The sequence below is a fragment of the Temnothorax curvispinosus genome, unplaced genomic scaffold (assembly GCF_003070985.1).
Source record: "Temnothorax curvispinosus isolate PA1 unplaced genomic scaffold, ASM307098v1 QBEX01005015.1, whole genome shotgun sequence".
Classification (NCBI taxonomy): domain Eukaryota; kingdom Metazoa; phylum Arthropoda; class Insecta; order Hymenoptera; family Formicidae; genus Temnothorax; species Temnothorax curvispinosus.
The window spans coordinates 17930-42862 of NW_020214795.1; the positions used below are offsets into that span (position 1 = coordinate 17930).

The 24933-nt window shown below is 37.4% G+C and overlaps 1 protein-coding gene across 5 annotated transcripts in view; it reads right to left on the reverse strand.

The window, feature by feature from the left end:
• LOC112454387 (synaptosomal-associated protein 25-like) overlaps positions 1 to 24933 on the reverse strand; it is a 49898-nt gene that overhangs the window by 16771 nt on the left and 8194 nt on the right. For 3 of the 5 annotated variants that reach the window (XM_025015757.1, XM_025015756.1, XM_025015758.1), the window contains exon 4: positions 10592 to 10640. In XM_025015757.1, the coding sequence (XP_024871525.1) occupies positions 10592 to 10640 (49 nt within the window). Of the gene's footprint in view, positions 1 to 4174; positions 4224 to 10591; positions 10641 to 24933 lie in introns of all 5 variants that reach the window. The other 2 variants (XM_025015755.1, XM_025015759.1) reach the window with 2 other exon arrangements.

Genomic DNA, 24933 nt, shown 5'->3' on the forward strand with positions numbered 1-24933 from the left:
CCAAACCAAACCAAACCAAACCAAACCAAACCAAACCAAACCAAACCTAACCTAACCAAGAATGTAAAATACGTGGCCTGAGATTTATAATATATCCAAAGATTTAGAAATGTCTGATTTTAACGCGTCGATGTACCCAAAAATCGTGCGACGCGCAACAAATCCCGAGGTAGCAAAAATCTCGAAAGATGCGGAAGGGAGGAACGAGAGTCAAGAACGACTTGAGGAAACCGGAAAAAGGACGAGGGAGACACGAGAAAGGTATGGCGGAAAGTAAGTATCGTAACCACATTATATTAGTATAGTATGCAGTGTGGAAGAGAAAGTATACGCAGACAGCAGTGCCGGAAGCCCGAGAGAAGCCGAAGAAAGAAGGGCGGAAAGAAGAGCGGAAGAGAACCAAAGAAGCGCGCGAGGAAGTCAGAGTCTGCCAAAAAGAAGAAAAAAGGGAAAAGAAAAACGAAGACCACCGCGCTTGGACGGTGAGGGTGAAATGTATATGAATGGTATAACAATGGTCTGATTGTACGCTGCTGGACAGTATGTAATACCACTAAATACGAGTATATATACAGTACACATCATTGTTGATAACAGGGGTGTAGCGATAAAATAAAATAAAAACCGATGGTAAAACAAAAGGCAAGATTTCAAGATTTTCTCCAACATTTATTTCACACAAGAGATCATCCCGGAATATTCTCCTTTTCTGGCCCAAAGATACCGGCTACACCCCTGATCGATAAGTATAAAACAAGTTAAGTGTTGATGATGCACGTGTGAGTGTCGCGTGTTATTATCTCCTCAGCGAAAAGGAATAAGCGAGTAACGGGGCCCCGTTTCTCGCGTCGGCAGATTCATATCTGATTTTCCCCGATCGGTATTCCGGCGCCTAATCTGAATTGTTTGGTCGGTCGTTACGATTACAACACTCACAGATAATTTCGTGAGAGAAAAAAGAATGATTTCAAGATAGACTGGAGTGCTTCCGCTCAGGGTTAATGGCTGTATCAGTATAGGAATCGAGAAGTTAGAGAACGAGGCGAGCAATAAAGTTATAATGGATGCCGAAAAGTCGCTTCTCGACGGATTAGAGCAAAAAGCGTAACATTTTTCGAATTACGGGAAATCGACTGCCTCGGAATCGGAGTCCTGCTACCAGTCCCCTTCCCCAGAAGCAATCTGTATGCAGGACATGTCAGAAATACGCGACGATATTTCAGAGCGATGCGCGATGGTCGTGAACAGATGTGTGAGGCGGAGAGATGCGCGTGCAGGAAAACGATACTTCCGTCCATTAGCAAAACCGCGCGAGCTATCGCTCGCAATTGCCACGCTCATGAGATATCGTCGCGTATTAATCGCACGGCGGATAAGAAGAGTATTCTCCGTGTCTTCCCCGCTATATAAACACCCGGCCCGACAGTCTAATTATTTTAATTCTACGTAGCAGAAGCGAGGCGTTTTGAGAATTAATAACAGCAGTACGTAAAAAACCGAGGGGGATCAATCGGTACTTGTTATCTTTTAGGTATCGTTTACAAGGTCTCCAATATTTTTAGTTTGACGAGGCAAGGGATCGGCAAATATTTATAGCAACGAAATCATAAGTACGGATGAGTACTATTCTTATCCCCGGTACCCCGGTACGTTCTGTGCACACTGTAAAATGTTGATATTTTTCATATCGCCGGTTGTCGCTTCCAGTGTCGGCCGGGACCGGCGTAACGGCCACGAGGGCCGCGCACGCCAGGATCTCTTTCGTACGTTCTTTCGAAATTTTTCTCTTTCCTCTCGCGCAAAACTCTCTATTTGTTTATGTTAGATGCTTGAGTGAAGTGGCTTACCGCCTTGCTCGTCCAGCATTACGAGGGATTTCATCCCGACCTCGTGGCTCTAAACAGGCAACCGACAGGCAATCAGGCGGCGTGTTAAACATCGAGGAAAAGTTAATCGCCGTCAGGACGCTCCCTCGCCTCCGCGGTGATTCTCACCCCTTCCCCCCCAATAAAAGAGAAAAGGTTCTCCCCGCAAAACATTCACCGATACCGAACGCGGGTAAAAACGAGGGAGAGACGTGAGGCAGAAAGATAATGATGGAGAAAGAGATAGAGATGAGAATGTCGGAGTGGCGAGAGGGCGCGAACGACGAGTTTCGACCTCAGCTAATTAATCTATTATGCATATCAGGAGGGTGGATGGATGAGGGTGGATGACGACGTAACGCTTGACAGTTGGCGGTAAATGCTGACACGTGGCAAAAATAGGATTCAACGATAAAAAAGAGGAGGGAATTTTAGAAATGATGAGGAGGGGACGAGTACAAAGAAAAGTTCACCCGATTACTTTTATTCTTAATTAATTAATCTAATTATTCAGGAGGAATATCTAATTATAATTTTAGGAGGATTGGATGAACGAAGACGCAGTCACGTTTTTACGCTAAGTATAATTAGTAGCAATTATAATTTGTTAAGATCTAAAGAGGGTGGCGACAAGAGTGGCGATGTGTAGATTTTCACCTGGCTGAGTATTCGATGAAAGGTCCTGGTAATTAATAGGAAATGCGTAGATTTCGTGCTAATTATACTTCCTGCGAATCCTAGAGGATGAATGGAAAATTCAGTCATGAGTAGGAGGGGCCTAAAAGCAAGCGATACTTTATAAACACTGGAGAATGAAAAGTGAGATGAGACAAAAATGGAATAAACCTACGCAGTTTTCCGTAACATTTTCATGAATTCAATGTTGATAATCTTTCGCACTTACGTATATAAAGAACAAGTTTTCTCCACTTCTGTGAAGTTAGCACTTCAATTTTGGAATTTTGATGTAATTGATGGAATTGAGTTCTAGCCTTTCCCTAAAGAGTTCTAGAGGTCTTGAAGGGTTCTAGTGATTTAACCCAAAAAAAGAGCGGTTCGAAGTTTTGGGGTGCCAATTTCACGATTCATGATTCGAAAATTGACGATAATAATTTTTTAATTTTAATCTGAATCGATCTTGTGTCTTAATACTTTTCGATGGAACTCTTGAGGTGCTATATAGAAATTAAAAAAAAAAACAGTTAAAAAAAATCTTTTTTCCGAACTTAAAAATTTCTCAATTAGGCTATAACTCTTTTTGTAACCTATCAGGAACTCTAAAACTCTTTAGGAAAGGGCTAGAACTCCATCAATTACATTAAAATTCCAAAATTAAGGTGTTAACTTCACAGAAGTATTTTCTCCAACAATATGCTTTTCGTTGCGAGTGATAAATATCAGATTTCTGAGTGCAAACGATTCCGCCAAGTGATAATTCCGCACTTCAAAGAAGTAAATGGACATCAGAGCAGAGCAAAGCCAAAGAGGAAGTGGCGAAGGCGAGAAAGACAGAGAGAGAGAGACAGAAGTGCCGAAAAAGGTAAAAGGATAGCGGCATACTCTGCCGACGAGTGTCCCGCGCAATAAACATCGATAGAGTATCATGCCACTGAAAGATACGGTACTGGAGATACGGTATCGGGGAGATCGGGGGACAAGATCGGGGTAACGAATGGAGTTCCGTCGGGTGCCCTAATACTAGGTGGGACCCTAAAAGCGACAATGTCGCTAAAGTATTATAAGTTTGACATCGACGGGACGTCATTGATCTTTCGACTCATCCGCTGACGACGCGAGAGAGCCGCTCTCGTCATCGCGGGATCCTCGCTCGTTTGCATAAAAAATAAATAAATAAATCTCACACTAATTAATGAAATCAAAATACAATTGAGGTATTTCTCAATTGCAGACACGCAAACAAGATCCTGGAATGTTCGAGGACGAGCGATCATCCAGTTGACCGTTCGCAGTCGATTCTTCATTTCGCGTGACTCTATCGGGATTCCGCGGTAATAATCACAACATCAGAAGCATGCCCTTCCCGAAGGGAAACGCAAATTAACAGCTAATGAAGGCCGTCCTACGCTTCGCACCTTTTCCCTTTTTTCCATCGGCTTTTTCCCCCTCTTTTCTCCGCTTGTTATGCGTTATTCTTCTTATTCTTCCTTATATCGATGTATATATGATATTTTGTACTCATTGAACTATCGCATCGCTCGCTCGTTCTTCGCAGGATAGAGAGATAAAGAGAAAGAGAGAGAGAGAGAAAAAGACAACGACTTATTGGTGTTTACTGGGAGACTGCTTACCGCCTTGGTGGTCTAACATCGTCAGAGTGTTCGCTCCGATCTCCTCGCTCTACGACAGGTTCGAAGGTGCCACACATTAACGGAAACGAAAGAATCGTTTTTCTCAGTAGATGCGTGCGAGAATTAACTGCGGAACAAAGTCACAGACAAGAAAGCAACAAAATCGCACGGACACGTCCCATCGAGTCAGAAACGGTGACTTTTATGCGGGAACAGAATCATTCGTAATAGTAATATAATTCAATTATAAGACTGCTAATTCGCCAATCGTTTGCCGCAACTTTACCGCAAGTTGCGTTTGTCAGTGTATAAAAAAAAAATTTTCCGGAATCTGGAAAATGATGCCCCTCGACAGAACGTGCCGTGCGTAATGAACAGATAATAATATATCCATTGACGTCAAACGAATAGGTAATATAATAAGGAATTATAATAACAATAATAATAAATAATAATAATAATAATGTTAAAAATAGTAAGAAGGTTAATAAGAACGATGAGAGAACTGAAATGAAAATCCAGAAGCAGATCTTGTGATATCTCTGCCAATTATACGTACATAATCCCCTAATCGCAACGATGTAACCATAATCGCTCACCCCCTTCTTCATAGACCGATTGCAGTCATGCTGTTTTATAGTGCTATTAATTATTTGATCATTAACTATTTTTTATATTAATAACAGATTCTCTTAAGAAACGACGAATCACTAACGACAGTTATTCGGATAATCCGAATTCTCGAAAAGTGTTCGATTTAACAACCGAGAGGCCTGCATCAAGCTATTCCAATTTCTCAATTATCAGTTCTAATTGAATCTCCCTCGCACCGCAATTATGATTAATCAGCCACGACTGCAACCGGTTTCTGCATTTATCGCTTACGTTAGAAATTATAGAGAGAATAGGGAGATAACAACGATAACGAACATTGATGTCGACGATATTAAGAGTAATGACGACTGATGAGACGATCTAATCCTAAAGGAGCGTAAATAGACGAGATGCGTCGGCGACGTTGAGAAAGAGAAAGAGAGAGAGATGATTGATTGGCGAACTAGAGACGCCGCCTCCGGAAGAGCTTTCTCCGTGAATAAGAAATAGAAGTAAAAATTATTAGATTAAGGGGTAACGCCACTCTAGAGTCCCCCCAAAAAAGCCAATTTTTGATAATTTTTTTCAGAAATACAATAATCATGAATGAAAATCGGTTTAATTCTATTTATTATCTATATATTAAAGTATAAAAAAAAATTTTTTATTAATTATTTATTGCCAAAATGGCGGCACCAGAGCTATTGCTCCAAAGTGCCTTTTTGCGGAAGGCGTCCAACGGGCGGAATCAAAGCTCCTATAATTTCTGAGCTGGAACAAAAATTCAAAGATTTTTGAAAAATATATAAGTTTTTCTATAGAAGTACCTAGGGGAATTGCGAAATATCATTTTTTGTAAGAATGGTGCATGTTGGAAAAAAGTGCTTCATTTTTCGCTAAAAAATGTCGCACAAAATTGTTTATAAAAAAAGTTTTGTTCAACTTATCGCAAAATCCTTAGGTACTTCTAAAGATAATGTTATTGCAAAGTTTCACTCAAAATTTCAAGTCAATCGGATAAAAGGTGTTCGAGTTCTGATTCCGCCCGACTTTAAAAAAGCGATTTCGAGAAAAACGCGTTTAAAGTTTCAGTTTCACCATTCACAGATGTGAACGCGGCGGCAGACGGATTACAAAAAAGGGATAATAGAGATTTTCCCGAGCTTTGAAACCAAGTGTACCTTATTTCTAAGACCTTAAAGCATCGTTTAACAAAAAAAAATCAATTTTTTGAAAATTCTAGAGTGGCTTTACCCCTTAAATCAGATTGCTTCTTGCTTATTTCCCTAGAGTAGAAAAATCAACCTTCCAAGATAATCTTTCAAGAAGAGTCGTAAAGCGAGCTTAAAAATGAGAAAGTGATTTGCTATTGCAAAAAAATTGAACATTTTTCGGGATAATTCTAATAATTTTCACGCTTTCGCGTGTTCTTTCCAATGTGACAACGCAGACGATAATAAATCGCATCTCAAACGACCGTCGCCGACGCGTTTCTCGAGAGTCGAATACGTCTTAGGCGAATACATAGCTAGCCGGCCAGGATGACGATGACGACGATGATGATAATGACGATAATGATGGTCACTGCTAATTACTCTCGCTAATCGTGCTAATTGGCGATTAGCGTGATTGGCGCGATCGCGCCGAGCGGAGTTTTTTTGCGACATCTCGCTTTTTTGTTAATCTATTTCGTTCCGAGCTCTCAATTAGACGATTGATTCTCGATTCTCATACACGTTTTATTTATATATCAGTACACATATAATTTCTTCTGATAACGTATATACACCGCGCACATTACATTTCGGCCAGCGACTCAAAGACAAAGCGGGAACAGTATCTACTTTGGTAAGACGACGGCCGACAGAGAGTAGTTGCATGTTCAATGCACAGATTGCAAAAAAAAAAAAGAAACAAGAAGAGATACAGAGAAACAAAAAGTAGACAGATATAGAGAGAGAGAGAGGAAGTGAGAGAGAAGAGAACAGGTCAAGAGAGAGGAGAGGAATAAAACAAGTTACGACAGACAGATATATACTGTCATAAGCGTTTACGGAGAGTTACGGAGTATATACTTTCTTGATATGTACAGTTTGGGATAGAAAGGTTGCCCGGTTGAGTTTCGGAATGCTTCCTATTTGTATTTAATATCCATCCACTATGTCAGCAATTACCAATTATTTTAACATTTCAATATATTTGACATCTTGTTTGTCTGCTCTTATAATGAATCAAGCTGTGTGCATTAATGCTCATCCACTTCCAAATGGGGTGCGTTCTGAAACTCAACCAGACAACCTTTCTGTCCCCAACTGTACACTCGATAGACAAATACATGTTAATATATACATACATAAAAAGATACATATGTATGTAGTTATAAATATATATTGTGTATATACATAAATTTCTTTTTTTTTTACATGTAGACTGAAAGCGACACAGCTGTAAGCTTCGCGAGTGGCTACAGTATACAGTGTACAGTAAAGAGATAAAGTACACAGTCCAGAGAATTACAGCGTGTATCTTGTGGAGTGTGGATCGATCGGGCTAATTGCGACACGAGCGCGACATCGTGACACTTTCAATGATTAACGAGACAGATGACGAAAGTGAGGCTGAAATCAATATTCGCTCATAATCGCTTTATAGCGACCAGAAATCACTTTATGATATATCGATTGCTTAATTGATGACGGCTATTACCGCCGAGGATTATGACGATAATGATTACGGTTTTGCGTAATATTATATCAACATAATTTGTCTTGTTGCGCTAGAAGTAAGTTAGTTACGTAAACTATCATATAGAATGTAGGTTATTACTTCCTATAAATTCTACTGGCTTTAGAATGAAATAATACAATAATGCACTTGCGATTATCAAAAACTGTCGCGATGCCTAATTCCTAAGACCGTCCTAATTATTCCGATATGTCCCGTATACGAAAGCAGACGCAATGACAGTTGGATAGATGAAATTGTACTCGGTACACTTTTAAATTTCATCATATCTGCGAAAGAGTATGAAAGGCCGCGAGAGGAAATTTCGAAAGCAGACTATTCCCACACGTTAGATGCCATTGTTGTACTTCGTTACACGCGAACGCATCTAGCGTTTCGTTTGGATGACAGAAAGTATCTGAGACTTTCTACACGGAGAGGGAGAGGGAGAGTGAATGAATGAGTAAGTGAGAAAGAGAGAGAGAGAAAAAAAAGGGCGCGAGAGAGATGGAAGGACGAAGATGAGTATTTGAGTGTATAGGTAACCGATTTATCAGAGAAAAAGGCGAGGTAGAAAACAGAAACAAATCGATCACAATCGAATATACTATCTGAACAACAGCTGTTAATAATACACGAGAGCAAGTCCGATCTCGTTAAGCGGTTCCTACAAGTGACCCAACAGTTTGCGCAACAATAAGGAAAAAGGACGGAAAAATTATAGTAAGACCAACACCAGGAATTTAAAAATCGGTACTAAGATAAAGATACATATTAAGAAATAAAGATTGCCAAAATATCAATACGTTAATATATATTAGTAAGGTATCAATGCAAAGTTGATGCAATGGTTTGTTTATGTAATAATGATGTCCGTTTGCGTGACAGCAATTGCCGCGCAGATTGTTAGATCGTGTATGAGCCGTTTCGCATCAACACTGGCAAGTAGCGGCGGCGATAGCAGCAGCAGTAACAGCAGCAGCGGCAGCAGCAGCAGCGATGACTGATTCATTTTCAGCTGGAGGTCCATTTTCACGTCATGTATATGTATGTCGTGAGAATTTTTGTCTATATAACGTTAGATTTCTTTAATGTCTGTGGTGGTGAGACATGTGGTGGCGCACAGGGTAAAAACGGGCCTGAATAATTCACGTTGTAGTTGCACGAGTCGCACTCGTCGGATCGTCAGGAAAAAGTTTTCTATACGCTAAAATTTAACGGAATCGAAAACGGATCCTCTCGATTTCAGTCAAAGACAATAGTACCTATACATATTATACGTGGAAAAGCACCTGACTTGATTTTTTACGCGAATAATCGTTAAAAAAATTAACTCTATACTTTCAAAATATTTAACAATTTTGAATGGAATTGCATTTTTTGAGTTTACTGAAAATTTCCCTCGACGACCGAAGGTGCAGTCGAGACATAGTGTAGTACAAGAAGTAACGTCAGTAATATCAGCAGTATCAGTAGTGTCAGTGATGGCAATGGTGTTGTAATCAGTATAGTCATCGTAGTAGATCCGGCAGTAATGATATACAACTGGTGCAGTGGCAGTTGGCTGTCGATCTCCCTAATCGAGTTTGCTAATCGAGCGCGACACGATTTTCATTGTTGATGTTCTATTATGACGTAAGGACTCCGCGAATTATCTCCGTCTTCTTAGGAGACGTAAAGGCGATTAGGGGGTAAAGCTAAAGCGGAACCAACCGTCGGGTTAGCGCCCCGTTAGAAGTGCGGCATTAAATCGTTAAAGCGTGATGAAAACAAGGTAATTTCAAGGCGCGTTAATCCGAACGTCGATTAATCAATATTTTGGAGACCAGAATCCAGAATTGGACTCTATTCTCGCGTGTATAACAGACGCATCCGAGCTCTCCGAACGGGGAATCCGATCTAGGAAAGTTCTGTCAGATTTTGTCTAACGCCGACAGTGAAACGTTCGCGGAACAAATCATACAGTCCGCGAGAATTTCGCGTACCATCTACGTCTACGTCTGCGAGACTCGGCGCTGCCGAATTCCTCGTGCAAACGCATGCCAAATTGGGACACGCTAAATATCTGACGCACACACATCGATCGTAATTAAGGTGGTATTCGGGGATGGCGGGCCTATATCCGTAATACTTCGGGCCCTGGTAGGACTGAACTTGTTGATAGAACAATTTCCGTCTGGTTAGCAGCTATAATCTGCGAGCGTTTCGAGTGTTGACTCTAGAGATCACTGCGTTAACCCTTTCGGTCGTTTTATGAAGAGACTGTCCCGCTCGTTAAGACAATTCAATATCAAACATAGAATTTATAGAAAGAACATTTTGTGCTAAGACCTTTCTTTGTATTAAGAACCTTCGTCTACACGACCGGAAGAGTCAGTGTTTAACCATTATACCATTGTGCGTGCATCTAATTATTATTATGTGAATAATTACGTAAGTATTTTAAAGACTTAGCGGGTTTTTGGAATTATCTCCAACGAGCAGCAAGCATAAACAACGTTTAGGATGAAACTACGGGGTGCCCGAATACTGTTAACTATCGTTGACTAGTGTCGATAAAAAGATATATAGGGAAAATGCGGGAAATCGCAAAAATAATTTTAAACGAAAAGATCATATCTACAACTCATATATAAATCGAGAAAATTTTAGTTTCAATTTTTTTTTTAAAGAAGTCTGGTTTCCCAGATATAAAGCAAATTCAAAGAAGAAAAAAGATCTTGTTTTACAATGCAAAAATACAATAAACTTTCGATTAAACGGCAGATTAGTTTCATTTGATGAAATTAAAATAATACTTGCACACCTCGTGTAAAAAAAATGCCAAAATTATGTAGAATCACAGAATATATGAGTCAATTGTGTGTGTTGTTTCCCGCAATTTTCCTGCTCGAGACTCCGTCATGTTATATACTTATGTGTATGCGTGTTATATGCTTTGTGAGGAGGACACTCGCGGGTAACGCTTGTGGATGACAGACGGTGTGTTGAATTGTAAGACGTGCGTGATTATACGACAACGAGTGGTTTCCTCGTTCCTTCACCTCCTGCTCTCATTTTCGGCCGTTTCTTAATTTCTAACAAGCGGAATTCACTCACCTCCCTGGTCGTCGAGTGCGACCAGAGTGCGGATGCCAGCCTCCTTGCTCTATGACAGACAGAGGCAGCACAACACAGACAACCACCACCAGTGTTAGAAAGCGAGAGATAGAGACAGAGATAGATAGATAGATAGATAGAAAGAGGGAGAAAGAGAAAGAGAGAGGGGGAAGAGAGAAGGGAGAGAGAGAGAGAGAGAGAAGAAAGAGAGAAAAGGTCGTACATCTTTCTTTACTCTTTCTTCGCATCTTTCTTTCAATAAGTATATAGTATATAGTAATATTAGTAGTATATTAGTATAGTATATATATATAAGTATATGTAACGGACAAGTCGGTGATAGGTACTGGACAAGCAAGATAAGAGATGGATATTGTGGCCGGATATGTTAAGGCGGTGGCGCGTAGAGAGTGGGACAGAGTGACAAGTATTTCGGGGCCTCTCTCGTTTTTCATTTTCTTTTTCAGAATATCTTTTCTGAATCGTTTTTTTTTTGTTCCTTGTTCTTTCTATCACGAACGACGTCGCGGCGCGCCTTCGGGCTCGCCTTGGCGTACTGTCAATATTATATATACATACATATATATGTAATATTATATATATATATATATATATATATATCCCATATGTTTGTACGCGATATCTGCCCGCGACGCAGAGACAGGTGAGCAGAGACGGGCGGGCAAGAGCAATTGGAAGAGAAAAGTATAGGCCCGACCGGCAGGTACCGTCGAACGCGGTGCGACGGTACGAACGTGTTGGCATGTTGTTGCTTGTTGTTGATTTGTTGATGTTGTTGTTGTTCTTGATGTTGTATCGGTCAATGACGATGTTGTTATTGTTGATGTTGCTGTTGTTGTTGTTCATGTTGTAGTTGTTGTTGTAGATGTTGTTCCTGTTGCTGTAATTGTCGTCGCCGTTGTTGTGCGTTTATTATTAATTTTTGTTTTCACATGGCGGATATCTTCCTTCTGACAAAACGCGTTTCTTTTCTTTTGGTCTCTGTTTCTTTTATTGTTTGATTTTTTATTAGGGGGAGGTTTTGCCTTTTGCGAAAACCGATACTCTACGAGTTTCGGTTGAACAGGTTCGATCCCTCAATCGCCGTCGATCGTCCCCGCGCTCTTCTCGCGTTTCGAGAGCGGAAGGAAGATCGAGCGCGATCGAGAAGATCCACGTCTGCAGTGTTTCTTTCTTTTTCTGGGCGGTAGGTGGAAATTTCTTGGACACTCAGTAACGAAAAGAGCAATACATAGTAAAGTGTAGGTACATTGCAAGGGATAGAGTACACTTTCATTGAGTGATTCAATGCGCAAGGCAAATCACAAGCCCCGCGGGGCCTCTTTGAGTCACGAATATGCGCGCGCTGCAGAATCGGTTAAATCGATAAAAGAAAAGAAAACAATTATCCGTAACCATGTATATCATACAACATTTTGAAATATTAGTTTATAAATAGTACATAAATATAGTACATTAATAGAATAGATATAGAAATAGAGAACTATATAAAAATATAAATATAGAAATAGACATAGAAATAAGATAATATTTTAATTTTAAGAATTTTAAGATTGAACGAAAAAATAAAATAAAATCTATAAATATAAGAGACAGAGCATCTCGTAGGAGCTGTTAATATAAGTATAAATAAGAAATAAGAATTACATCAATATCAATTATAACAATTGTAATATATATACAAGATGTCCCGTGACTCGAGATGCATATATTAAGGCGTGTTATTGAAGTCATTTAGAGTTGAAATTGTTTAATAAACATATGTCTGTAAAATTCTTCCTAACAGAACTACAACCATTAAAAATTGATGTGATATTAAAAAAAAAAAAGAAAAGAGACATTTAATTTAACTTGTTTATTTACAAACGTATAACAAATTCTGTTCAAAATTATCTCCTGCAGATTCAATACTAAGTTTTGCCCTACGTAAAAGTGATCTAACAGCGCACTCCACCATCCCAGGAGAATTTCTTATTTGCGTTGCTGCATCCATAATTCTGTTCACGAGTTCATCTCTATTAAGAGACTTTTCTGCATAAACTATTGACTTTATGTACTCCCAAAGAAAGTAGTACAGGGGTATTTATTTGAAATGTTTCAAATATTCACATCAACTCTCAATGGTTGTAATTCTGTTAGGAAGCATTTATGGGACATATGTTTATTAAACAATTTCAACTCTAAATGACTTCAATAACATGCTCTTAATATATGAACCTCGAGTCATGAGACACCCTGTATAAAATAATTTAATACAAAACTCATCAAGATAAATTTCGGCGAAAAGTTCCAACGCGAGACACTTCAAGACTCAAAGAGTTGCGAGTACCTGGATAAGTGCAAAGAACACACGCACACGTAATTGGAGTGGAAGAGGACGGGAGGGTGAATGAAGAGGCAGCAAATAAGTGAATGAGCGAGTGAATGAAACGATCGATGAATCGAGGAGGAGAAAAGGATAAGCGACTATATATTTTTGTACATGTTTAACGATTTTCTTTTATACGTTTAATTACAGCCCATATTTGAGCATCGCATTTAACGCTAAACGCGAATATTCGATTCTAAATTTATTCATTAATTAATGCGTTGAGTTATTAAACGCGATCGAGTAACAAGTATTAATTGAATAAAACTCGGACAAATCACATTTAGAGTTAAACGCCGTGTTAAATAGAGGCGACATTACAAGAATGTGTAAGAGATCGACTTTCTGACAATTTTTTATTTTTGGATATTTGTTCATGTTTTGCTCCTTTCCTCATTCGACTTGAGGCACAAGCATGCATATCAATATTTAAAAAAATATCAGCAGGTAATGGTGAAAGTGCATAAGAATTAAAGAACCGTGAAGATTGAGAAATCAACGATATCGATGTCGAAATGACGAGCATATCAGATATAAATAAAATACTGTTAGTAAACTTTAGATAAAATACTGTTAGTAAATTCTAAATAAAGAGAAACAGAATAAAGAAATAAAAAATAAAAATTAAAAACATCTTTCATTCATTAAATGCATTTAATTCCTTGTACTCGATGTATTATATAAAACACATTTTTCTAGTTATAAAATGTTATTTTAAAAAATATAAATTAAGTGTCATTTCACAATAACAAAAATATAACATTATTTTTTTATCAATAGGTGATAGAAATAAAACGTCGCTACGACATTCGAGTACAAATGATTACATACAGGGTGTTCAGTGTAACGGTCCGCACGATTGTTGAGACGCTTCCAATAGTTAAAAAAAAAGGTTGTAAGGTGAAAATTTATCTATTTTATTTTTGAATTAGAATAATCATTCATTGCTGCTATTAGAGCAAATTAATATCCATTTCGGAAGAAGACTCATAGAATACTGATATTATGTGTTTATAATGCAAAAATTGTCCCCAGACAACTTTCGGTGTTTATGTTTTCATTTCTAGTCAGAACTTATAAGTACTGCTGTTCACAAAATAATGCTGCAAATTTAATATTAAATATCAATAAAAATGATAGGGCGTTGAATTCGTCTTAAAGTCCCCTACAATATTATTAAAAAAAACAACATAGTGCAATTTAAAAAATTTAAGGTAACATTGACTTTTTTATAAAAAAAATTTTTTTAAATTTCTTTTTATTGGACGTTGTAGCTTACATAAAATAGATAAATTTTCACCTTCCAACCTTTTTTTAAACTATCGAAAGCGTCTCAAAAATCGTGCGGACTGTTAAACACCCTGTATATGTATAAATAAGTATCTCTCAAATATAAGTATTAGGATGTCCAAAAAAAATTTACACTACGTGCGATATTTTACTTTTCTCATACTTCGGTTGGTTTTTTCTTAGCAAAGATTTTATATTGTAAAATTAATTAGCATATTTTTGAAAATCAGCAAAAATATAAGCGATATACGTAAACGAGATTTAAGACAAGATTTTAATTAAACTACCCGTTTTCTCAACATTGTACTTCAAACGCAAAATAAGATTTGTAAATTGGTAGAATGCATTCGTAAAAATTACACAAAGACTTAGACTTTATGAATCTAAACTCTATGTTACGTACTCAAATAATTTTTTTATAACTCATCTATATGATAATAATTTAGTTTTTCAAGATTCTTAATTAACGTCATAAATTATTGTTGCTCAAGTAAGATTCTAACCCCGAGAAGAGACAATCATTCGCTTGCATCACTGATTCCTTTAAAAAAAATTATTTTGGGACAACCCGTATCAATGAAAAATATTTTGTTCTGTAGGATAGCGTGAACTAATGTATGTGCACTGATTGTTATAAGTATTGATTGTACTGAGCTGTGATGACCGCTTCTAAAAAGAGCGATAGCACGATGCACTGAAGAGAGAAAGTGAATAGTAGCTTGCAGAGAGGAAAAAATTCGAACATACACACACGCACACACATAGACAGCCAACAGCCAAAGCAGGCAGGCAACGAAATTTCGTCAATCAAAAGACAAACCAGCGACAACGATAATGGAATATATTCAAAATTTATATGTCATTTATATTCTTTCTTATACGAATAATTTTACGTTTCCTTTAAGGCTCCAGAACCGCGATTCTGTAACTCGTTATGCAGTATCATTATCGTTATATTGTCGTTGGGCAGCTTTTTTACAATATAGTATACCTGCGCAACTGTCAACTGTCGTTGAGTACATAACGACAGCATAACGAGTTACAGAATCGCACTACTGGGCTTTTTCCCGACATCTTGTGAGATGTTGTCTTGTACGTGTGATGATTGTGACGTCAGAAGCGAGAAATGTTGAGAATTGACACGTTGAGAATTCTTGCATGCCATTTCTAAATAAAAAGGTATTTGCATAAAATAACACTTTAGATCACTTTAGAACATTTCGAACGCACTCCGAGGTTAAGTTATAGATCTATCCCTTTTCCTTGACAATTAATAAACAGCCGTAAAATGAATATAATACGAAACCTAGTCATGCGCCTGCACATAAGCTTGCATCGTATCACATTCGTTTTACGGTTGTTTAATAACTGTCAAGGGAAAGGGATGCAGCTTGGAGTATTTTTGAAATGTGCTGAAGTAATCTGTAGTGTTATTTCAAGCAAATATCTTTTTATTTGAAAATACCACGCAAGAATTTTCAACGTGTCATTTCTCGCTTCTGACGTCACATTCCGACATGGTTGCGGCGAGTACCGAGGAGCTTTAAACATGTGATAAAATTTTCCTGAACTTATTTGGTACACATTGAGCTTGTAATATCTTGTCATCAGCGAATAAAAATGTTAGAAGCACAGTTACGTAATTTAAAATTTTGAAAGCAAGAAAAATTAAATTTATGAAGGTATTTAGTTATAGAGTTATAGAAAAGAAAAATAGACATGTTAGTATCTCTTTATGTTGCAAAATAAAAATCCCTCATTGTTTCAATTTTAATATTATAATTGCCGACAAAATAATCCATACGTATTATTGCTCTTTCCATCCCACATCTTCTTTTAGTACTTCTACGATCATTCCCAAAGAAAATAACACGTTTAATATTGTTTGTACTGTTGTATTACGTACGCCTTAATTTACGCCCAAGATATTTAAATCGCAAAAATCTATTTTTAATTTATTCTCGGGCATATTTTTATGAAATTTTGCTTGCGACGAAACTATTGCTACCGCGCTGAACTTGAAGAATAGTCGTCAACCGATCTTCCGATCTTCGAAATCTCGCTTAGAGCGGATAGGCAATTGAGCAGACAAGTGTAGAGATCGCGGATCAGGCAAGCAAAGACCACACACAGGCACACATCGCGCATACTTATACAAAACACATACATTAACATCCAGCAACGGACAATATCGAAAGAAAGATATATATATATCTTATATATATATATATATATATATATATATATATATATATATATAGAGAGAGAGAGAGAGAGAGAGAGAGAGAGAGAGAGAGAGTAGCAATAGCTTTGGTATTATACACATATACAGACGCAGCTTTTCTCCATCTTTCCTTTTATCTTCATTCAGTTCTTTTTCCCCTTTTCATTTTTTCTCTTTTTGTTTTTCTCTTTTTAAGTCGCATTCGCCGTTTTTCTCTTTCCGGGAGTCTTATTTCGCCCTGTCGTTTCGACAGGAGACATTTCTGGTCAGCTCCCTTCTCAGCAAGGATCAAACCCATTCTCTCGATTCGATGATCGAATCTTGAAGAGTTCTCGCGCGAGATCGAGTTGCGCTTTAACTCTTTGCACTCTTCCTGCGTCGAGGTGCCAAATAATCATTTCTATAGTCTATAGAAATATTCTTTCGAGTACACGATATACAAGATAAAGATTATAATTCATGAACGATATTCTTCTCTAAAGAACGATAAATATAAAAAAAGCAAATTCTTTATAAACAGATATTAAAAATTACAATACTTTTTACATATTTTTTTATTTACCATTATCGTTCTTTTAACCCTAGAACCCATGAGAGGGGTCGATTTCGACCCCAGGCGAACTTTGAACTACGCTCCTGAGCTAGCGAGTGACATTATCGACTCAGGACCTGAACCATAATTCATTTCAACTCTCTAAAAGTAAGATTATGTCGGGCGCAGCGTTGGTTGTTTGCTGGCAGTGAAACAGCACCGTCGCAAAGCGTGCGTGAGGTCGATATTGACCCCAGTTGTGAGTTTCCGTTTGTGTTTCGTCGGTAAGCTAATTTTATATTTTTTGCTAGAATCAATATATTTCATGTATTATTACGTAATCTGAGCATAAATAGTCATAAATATTATTTAAGACGAAATATCACACAACTTAGTCGGTAAAAATCCCGTTGCCTATAGAAGATTGACATTTCGCAGAAAATGGCTGGGCGATATAATGTTTTATTTTTTTCATATTTTTTACTATTTTGTATCAAATAAAAATAAAATAATACTTAAAATACAATTTTTTATGGTTTTTTCATCGACTTTTTCCGTATTTCAACTTTGCGAATTTCTTCATCTTTATAGTCCCAAATAAATATACTTTTTGAACAGAACATAGCGATGGCAATTTTTTTCTAATAGTCTAATGTGTCCTCTTTAAAACCCCGTTTGAATTTTGAAAATCGGTTGATTACAAAAAAAGATACAAATTTTTGTTTAAAAAAAGAGGTTTTTGCTGATTTTCTGCGTTTTTCGGTCTTTAAATGGATTTTTCACTAACTAAACTTGAGTAAAATTAAATTTACCGTATACCATTCTCTTCGTTATTAAAAAACGAAGAAATTCATGTAGGTTTAAAGGCCCTTTATTTCTGTAGGACCGGTTTTACGATCAAATAAAGCGTGGGGTCGATATTGCCCCCAGTCATGCGTTAGAAGGTCAAAAAAATGATACATGGGTTCTAGGGTTAAGCAAATATTAAATATTAATTTTAATAAGGATATATTTCCGCGTAAATCGACATTCATTTATAAACCACTTTTCTATCTAGAATAAATAAAAGATCAATTTAACGTGGAACAGAAGAAAACACAGGCTCTAAAAAAACACCGAATGTGTCATATCTCGCTTTTATGAAGAGGCCATCAAAACGCAAAGAGTTAAAGAGCGAAAAGTCGAGCCGCAGTTTCATCCACGATAGAGAACTTCTTCCTTTTCCTTTTCACGCGAGTACTCAACATTCTTCCCTCCGCTCGCTGCGCTATCGCAAACTTCGACGCTGTCTCGTCAGGTAATTCGCGTGCTGCGCTGCACAACGCAATCGTTTACAGTACAATACAACATCCGTATGTACAATCGCTGGGATTACGCGGGCCTCGGGAGCACGATTCGATGAGTCGGGCCATTGCTTTGCGTCTTCAAATCCTCATGCGCGTTACAATCTCGTCCGAAGAAAGACAAAGAGAAGCACTGATCGTTGAATCGACGTTTACTTTTCTACGTGTATGTAACTAAGTGATTGGAGAATACGATACCGATCAAAGATGCATACGCATACAAGAAGAAGATAGGGAACTGCCCTTCGCAGATATACATAAGAAAAAAAAATAGGGAAACGTACGCCTATTAGAGTTCTTGATCTAGATAATAGAGAAGTGACACTGAAATCGATAGGTGTAATTATTGTGCGATATCGTGCAATATATCGATAAGTCGCCATCTTATTTCTTCATATCTGACAGCAGAATCTGAGTAGAAGATGTCAAAGCAGGTTAGAGCAGATGACGTGAAGCATATTTTGGGTGTTTACGGCCATATATTGAAATTATAGCAGAGCTTGTCTCTATTTCTAATGTGCTTGCAAGAAACAGACCGTCTATATGTGTATATTTATAAACATTAAATCTTATTTATTTTACCATTTTAGTAGGAAACAATATGGCGCTGAATTATGTGATTTAACTAGCCAATCGTGATATAGTCAGACCATTTCCTTCAATATCGCCTCTCTATTATCTAGAACTCTAACACCTAATGCGTCGACGGTGCGCAAGCATAAAAAAAACCCTGAACTATTTTCGCAACCATAATAAGTATTAATCTCGTAATGATAATCTACAGACTCAATAGTATCTAATATCATTCACCAACGTCAATTAATTATTATTATATCATATTTGATTAGCCTGCATATGCTCATTGATCCTGCGTAGTCCTATTATGGTATTGCACGTGAAATCATATTAGCGTTAATTGGCAATTATCATGTTTTAGTATTCCGGGATATAAATATTAGGAAGTCTTTATCGGCGAATAGTGATGGATTACGTGAAGCTACTCGGCGGAAAAATTGTCCTATAATAAGATGCATTTGTCGTTTAATTTGTAAAAATAAGTAAATAGAGAATTTCTATATTGTTAAAAGAAATATCCATAAAAACCGAAATTAACAAGATAAGTGCATTAAATGCGGTTTTCTAAACAATTTTTGTTATGTAAATAATTATAAATTTAATAACTTTGACAGAAAAAATATAAAAGATGTAAAAAATAAATAGGAGAAAAGGAAACAGATTTTTTATGATTATTTAAACATGACGTTCATATTTTTCCTTTTCTTCTTTTACATTTTTTTCTGCATTCCAGCTGCGTATTCATATACCTACACAAAAAATAATTAAGTTTCCCCTCAATTTTCCTTATTAAAACATCTCGCATATTTGGGTAAATCCTTTTATGTTCTCAATAATAAAACTTTCGTTACAAATTGCTTGCTCAAAATATACACGTTCGTATCAAACAAGAGCGACACTAATAAAGAGAGAAAAAAACCGTCGCTCGCACACCGTCGCGCAAGGACCTTGCATTACGGAGGGTCATGGAAGAGATGTGGGTGTACCGCGAGTTGATCCTCATCCGGTGACGAAAAATATCACGATCAAACTTTACGAGACAAAGAGTTAATGATCGGTTGCTGATCATTTGCTCGCGTCTGATTTTCGGCAATTCTTCTCTTGTGTCGCCGAGAAGGAACACGCAGCCTTAGCGACTTACGAGAACATTTTCATCTCCCTCCCTCATGGAAGCTCGCATCGGTTTACGATTTGCTTCCTGGCTGGTCGAAAACACGATCGACCGTTTTTGCGCAATCGTTATCACGCGCCTCGACGTGACGATGATGACGCATTGCGCATTATGGTTGTATGTACATACGTACGCTTCTCTTGGTCAATGATGATTCGAGGATGTCTTCGGTGCTCGGAAGAATGCGACACGTGCGCGTATTAATGCAGCCACAGGTAGGTAGATAAGTAGCAGCGTGAGAGACTGAAATGGAACGACAAGCAAAAACTTCGACGGATCCTCTCCATCCATGGCCGAAAGAAATTCAAGTGGTACCGACTTGCTTTCGCCTCGCAATTATTATACTTGCAAAAGCGGTCCATATCAAGATTTGATTATTATTTCAATGTAAAATTAACATACAACAGCTATGTTACTATTTTCTTAACATTTTCATGGGTACGTGTGTACATGGAGGAGGTTACCTTGGATGACCTTGATTTTTAAGTATGTTGTCAAGGTCACCCTCCTGAGTGACCTTCAGAAAATTTCAGCCCGCGCTCGTTGTTTATTGAAAAGTTATTAACAAAAAAATTTGAGAAATATAGCAGTTATTTTTTAGTATTTAAATGACTAAAGTCCCCTATTATGAGATAGGCTCCTAATATGCGACAGCGAGGTTTCTGCTAAACTAATAGGCCCTATCTGTTGGTTCCACCATGAACTTATTGCCCTTGGGGTAAAACCTATTTAGTGGAAAATTCATTGTTTGATCGTGCGTGTAGTCGTTGCAGAGAAAGAAATTGTGAAATTGGATGTTGTCAAGTGCCATGGATATGAGTCTTTAAGGTAGTCGTCTCGTCAGGGCATGTATTAGATAAAGTTTTTGATTTCGGATTTTATATCAAATTATATGATCAGCTTTGCAGTCGATTTTTTCTGTGGCTCCTTACCGACTATTTACTCTAGAAAATCGATCTCGAAAATCACAAATTTTGCATTACTTCATACAGACGGCCAGAAAAAGAAGGCTCTATCACGGTTTCAATCACATATTTTCGCATTTTTCGATTAGATGAAGTAAAAAAAAACATTGCTTTTTGTACATTAGATTTCGAAGAATCCGATGCAACTATAAAATATATAGTTTACCGGAGATTTCGCTGCTAATTTTTTAGTTTATTTTAGTGAAAATGCGGTAATCGACCAGACATTTTTTGGTCGAGGTGAGGTTGGGAAGACTTAACAACGCCGCTGGCTAATCACTGTAGTTGCAGGTTATGGGGCTCGTCTTTCTTAGCCGAATTGGATAGTGATTGACACCCCTGTCATGCGTTTTGAAACCCTTTCTCAGTAATTGTCAAAATTTAATCGAAAAGTATTTTTCTCACTTGTAACCTTTCTCGACGAATCGCATGATCAGCTGATCAAAACGGAGTCAAATGAGAAAAATCACATAATTTGGAAAAAGTAACATACTTTGTCACGTATGAAATTTTACACCATAATTCATAAAATTATTTTTCCCTTAGCAAAAATTGCCTGAAATATATTTCTGAACGTGAAAACCTACAAACAGTCACATGACTAGCACGTAGCGAGACGCCTGCCTTAAACCTTGTTTATTATATAATTAATAAATATTTGGCAATAAGTTCTGCATGCAGTGATAGAGTAAGGTCGTATTAATATGAAAATACGGGATATGTTGAGTTGCTCAATTGTAGAGATTAGATTTGGTGATCGTGATACCGCAAGGCGTGGTGCTCGTAACATGAGATACTCAGGGTACTCCTGGGTTGCTGAAGTATGAAAGTTATTGTACAATAATAAAAGAAAAGAAAATACTATATTAACGTTAAGGAAAGGTTTATACGAATTTATAAGGCTGTACTGACCTTGATTTGAGAAGGAAGGGTGGAGGGGGAAGATTAGATACAGTATTGAGTATAAGTAGGTTTACGCGATTGTTGCAAATATGCTTCTGCATCACATGTGTATTTGAGAAACATTAAATAAAGGTTTTTAATAGTAATACTGATGTATTTTGCACTTTATTAGCGATTTCCCGGGGTCTCTCATATTAGGAGCACATTTTTGCGATTTTGCCGAAAGCTCATTTTTCACATTTTTCTAATTTTCAGCAAAATTAATATTTAAATTAAATTTTACATTTCAACATCTTAAAGCTTATTAAATTCCCTTCAAAATGACCTACTATATTTTTCATTTCTGCCCATAGACTTCCGGCAATCACACAAAATAGATATAGTATCTCATAATCGGGTACTTTCCTCTATACATATATGTCGAAATAGTACATGCATGAACAAAGAAAAGTTATTTAAAGCAGCAAATCGTTGTTTTTGGTTCCACCATCCACGAGTCCACGCGTTTTCGGGTTTATAACTCCACGCGTGGAAAGCCCACGCATTTACTTTGAAGGCACACTACGTGTCTAGTTTAACAATAGTAGAGCCCTCCGCAGGGGAGCGGAACCTACTGCCTCCACGCATACACTTTCCACGCGAAACGAGGTGCCACATGGGTTTACAACTTTCCACGCATGGAAAGCCCACGCATGTACTTTGAAGACACTCTATGTGTCTAGTTTAACAATAATGGAGCAGAGGGGCGGAACCTACTGCCTCCACGCATACATTTTCCACGCGAAACGAGGTGCCACATGGGTTTATAACTTTCCACGCGTGGAAATGGTCATATATTAGTCATTTATGCCTTTTAATACTCAAAATAACTGCTATATTTCTCAAATTTTTTTTGTTAATAACTTTTTAATAAACAATGAACGCGGGTTGAAACCTTCTAAAGGTCACTCAGGAGGGTGACCTTGACAACATACTAAAAAATCAAGGTCATCCAAGGTGACCTCTTCCATCTACACAATTACCTTTTCATTTGTTACATTTATGTCAACTTAACAATTTATATATGTTATTTAGAAATTAAATATTATTTTGAGTTCTTTTAACACAATTACTTTAAAAAATCAACACGTCTTAAAGTTATTTTAACACATACACAAAAGTTAAAGTAAATTTTCAAATAATCGTAAACTTTGACATACAAAATAATTAAATTTACTAAAATTAACGGTTTCTATTACACATAATTCAAGTAAAATCTGTAAAATACGTAATATCATGTGTTAATATAACTTGAAAAATAAAGTCAAAAGAATAAATATAAATGTAAAGTATAGTGTCAATTAATTAACATTTCTACGTTGTCAAAAAGTAACACACGATGACGGAGTCATTTTAACTTAAAATTTAGAATGGACTTTCTGGGACATGTAAAAAATGTTAAAATTACGTTTTATTTTTTACTGTGTAATGTCAAGTTTAGATATACAGGGTATTAAAAAAAGGTGGTACCAAATTTTAGGAGTATGTAGTACCCATGAAAACAAACCAAAAAATCTTAGTAAGTATTATTCCAAAAACCATTTATTTCCGAGTATTAAGCATTTTCTACAACAGACGTTCGATGTGCTCTCCGATCAACACAGACGTCGGCACACTTTCTCATTAAAGATTTGACACGTTCAAAAATTCCAGGTTCATTTCGTCGTCGTTAACAACCCATATAGGCGTTTACAATCGGCTCAATACTGCGCCAGTACTGGTTGTCGTAGTTCGGATACTTATACTGGCGCAGTACTGGCAACACTACTGGCGCGGTACTGACGCAGCGTCGGATGATAACTTGGGCCCAATACTGGCGGACAGTACTGGCCCAGCCGTTGTCCAGTCATTTACTAGTGATGACCCAGTTCTAAGTTTAACAGAATGTTGGGCGACGTACGGTTGCCACGTATCGGCCAAGCGTTGGTTTCTTTGTAACGTCTGGCGACCCTATATGGAAAGAGTTTTCAATTTCCTGTATCAGTTCATCTAATCTGTCAGCTGATGTACATGCTCTACAAATGTCCTCATAAATGAAAGTCGAACAATCGCCACGTCCTATCCACTTTTCTTGAAAACTCGTGCTTAAATGTTGTCTAACAATCATGAGGAACGGCGCAGGGGAACCATCGTGCATGAACCACATTTGTCTACGTTAGAAGAGGACGATTTTCCAAAAGTTCGACAATTTTCATTATTTGTCAACCTTGGAAGCTCATGAAGGAGTATACGAGTATACGAGCGGTCGCATGTAAATACGTTATACAATGCATACTCGTGAAACGCACAAAGTATACATCGAATGCTTTATAACTCGGAAATAAATGGTTTTTGGAGTAATGCTTATTAAGACTTTTCGGTTTGTTTTCATGAGTACTACATATTTCTAAAATTTGGTACCACTTTTTTCAACACCCTAAATAAATATCTTACTTTAAAAATACTAAACTTGTATTAATAATAATTATGCAAAATATAACATTAATGAATATAAAATCATAAAAAAAAGATTAGATCACTGTTGCACTGAACTGAAAAATAATCTCCGAACTTTTTCAAATTCAGAAAAGCCAATCAATGATAATTGTCCATTTATAATAATAATAAATACGATGCTAAAGACCAATTATCGGAAACAATAATCCGATTTGACGGATCAGATCATGGAAGCCAGTTGCGTGCGTTCCTTCGATAAGTATAGTAAGTTAAAAGTAGTAGAAGAAGAGCAAACATCTCCGTATATAAATATGTACAAAAACAGATATACAAGAATTGCGTACATTCGTGTATAGAGATATACAGACACGCACACACACGCACGCACGCACGCACGCACGCACGCACGCACGCACGCACACGCACTCGCACACGCACACGCACACGCACACGCACACGCACACGCACACGCAC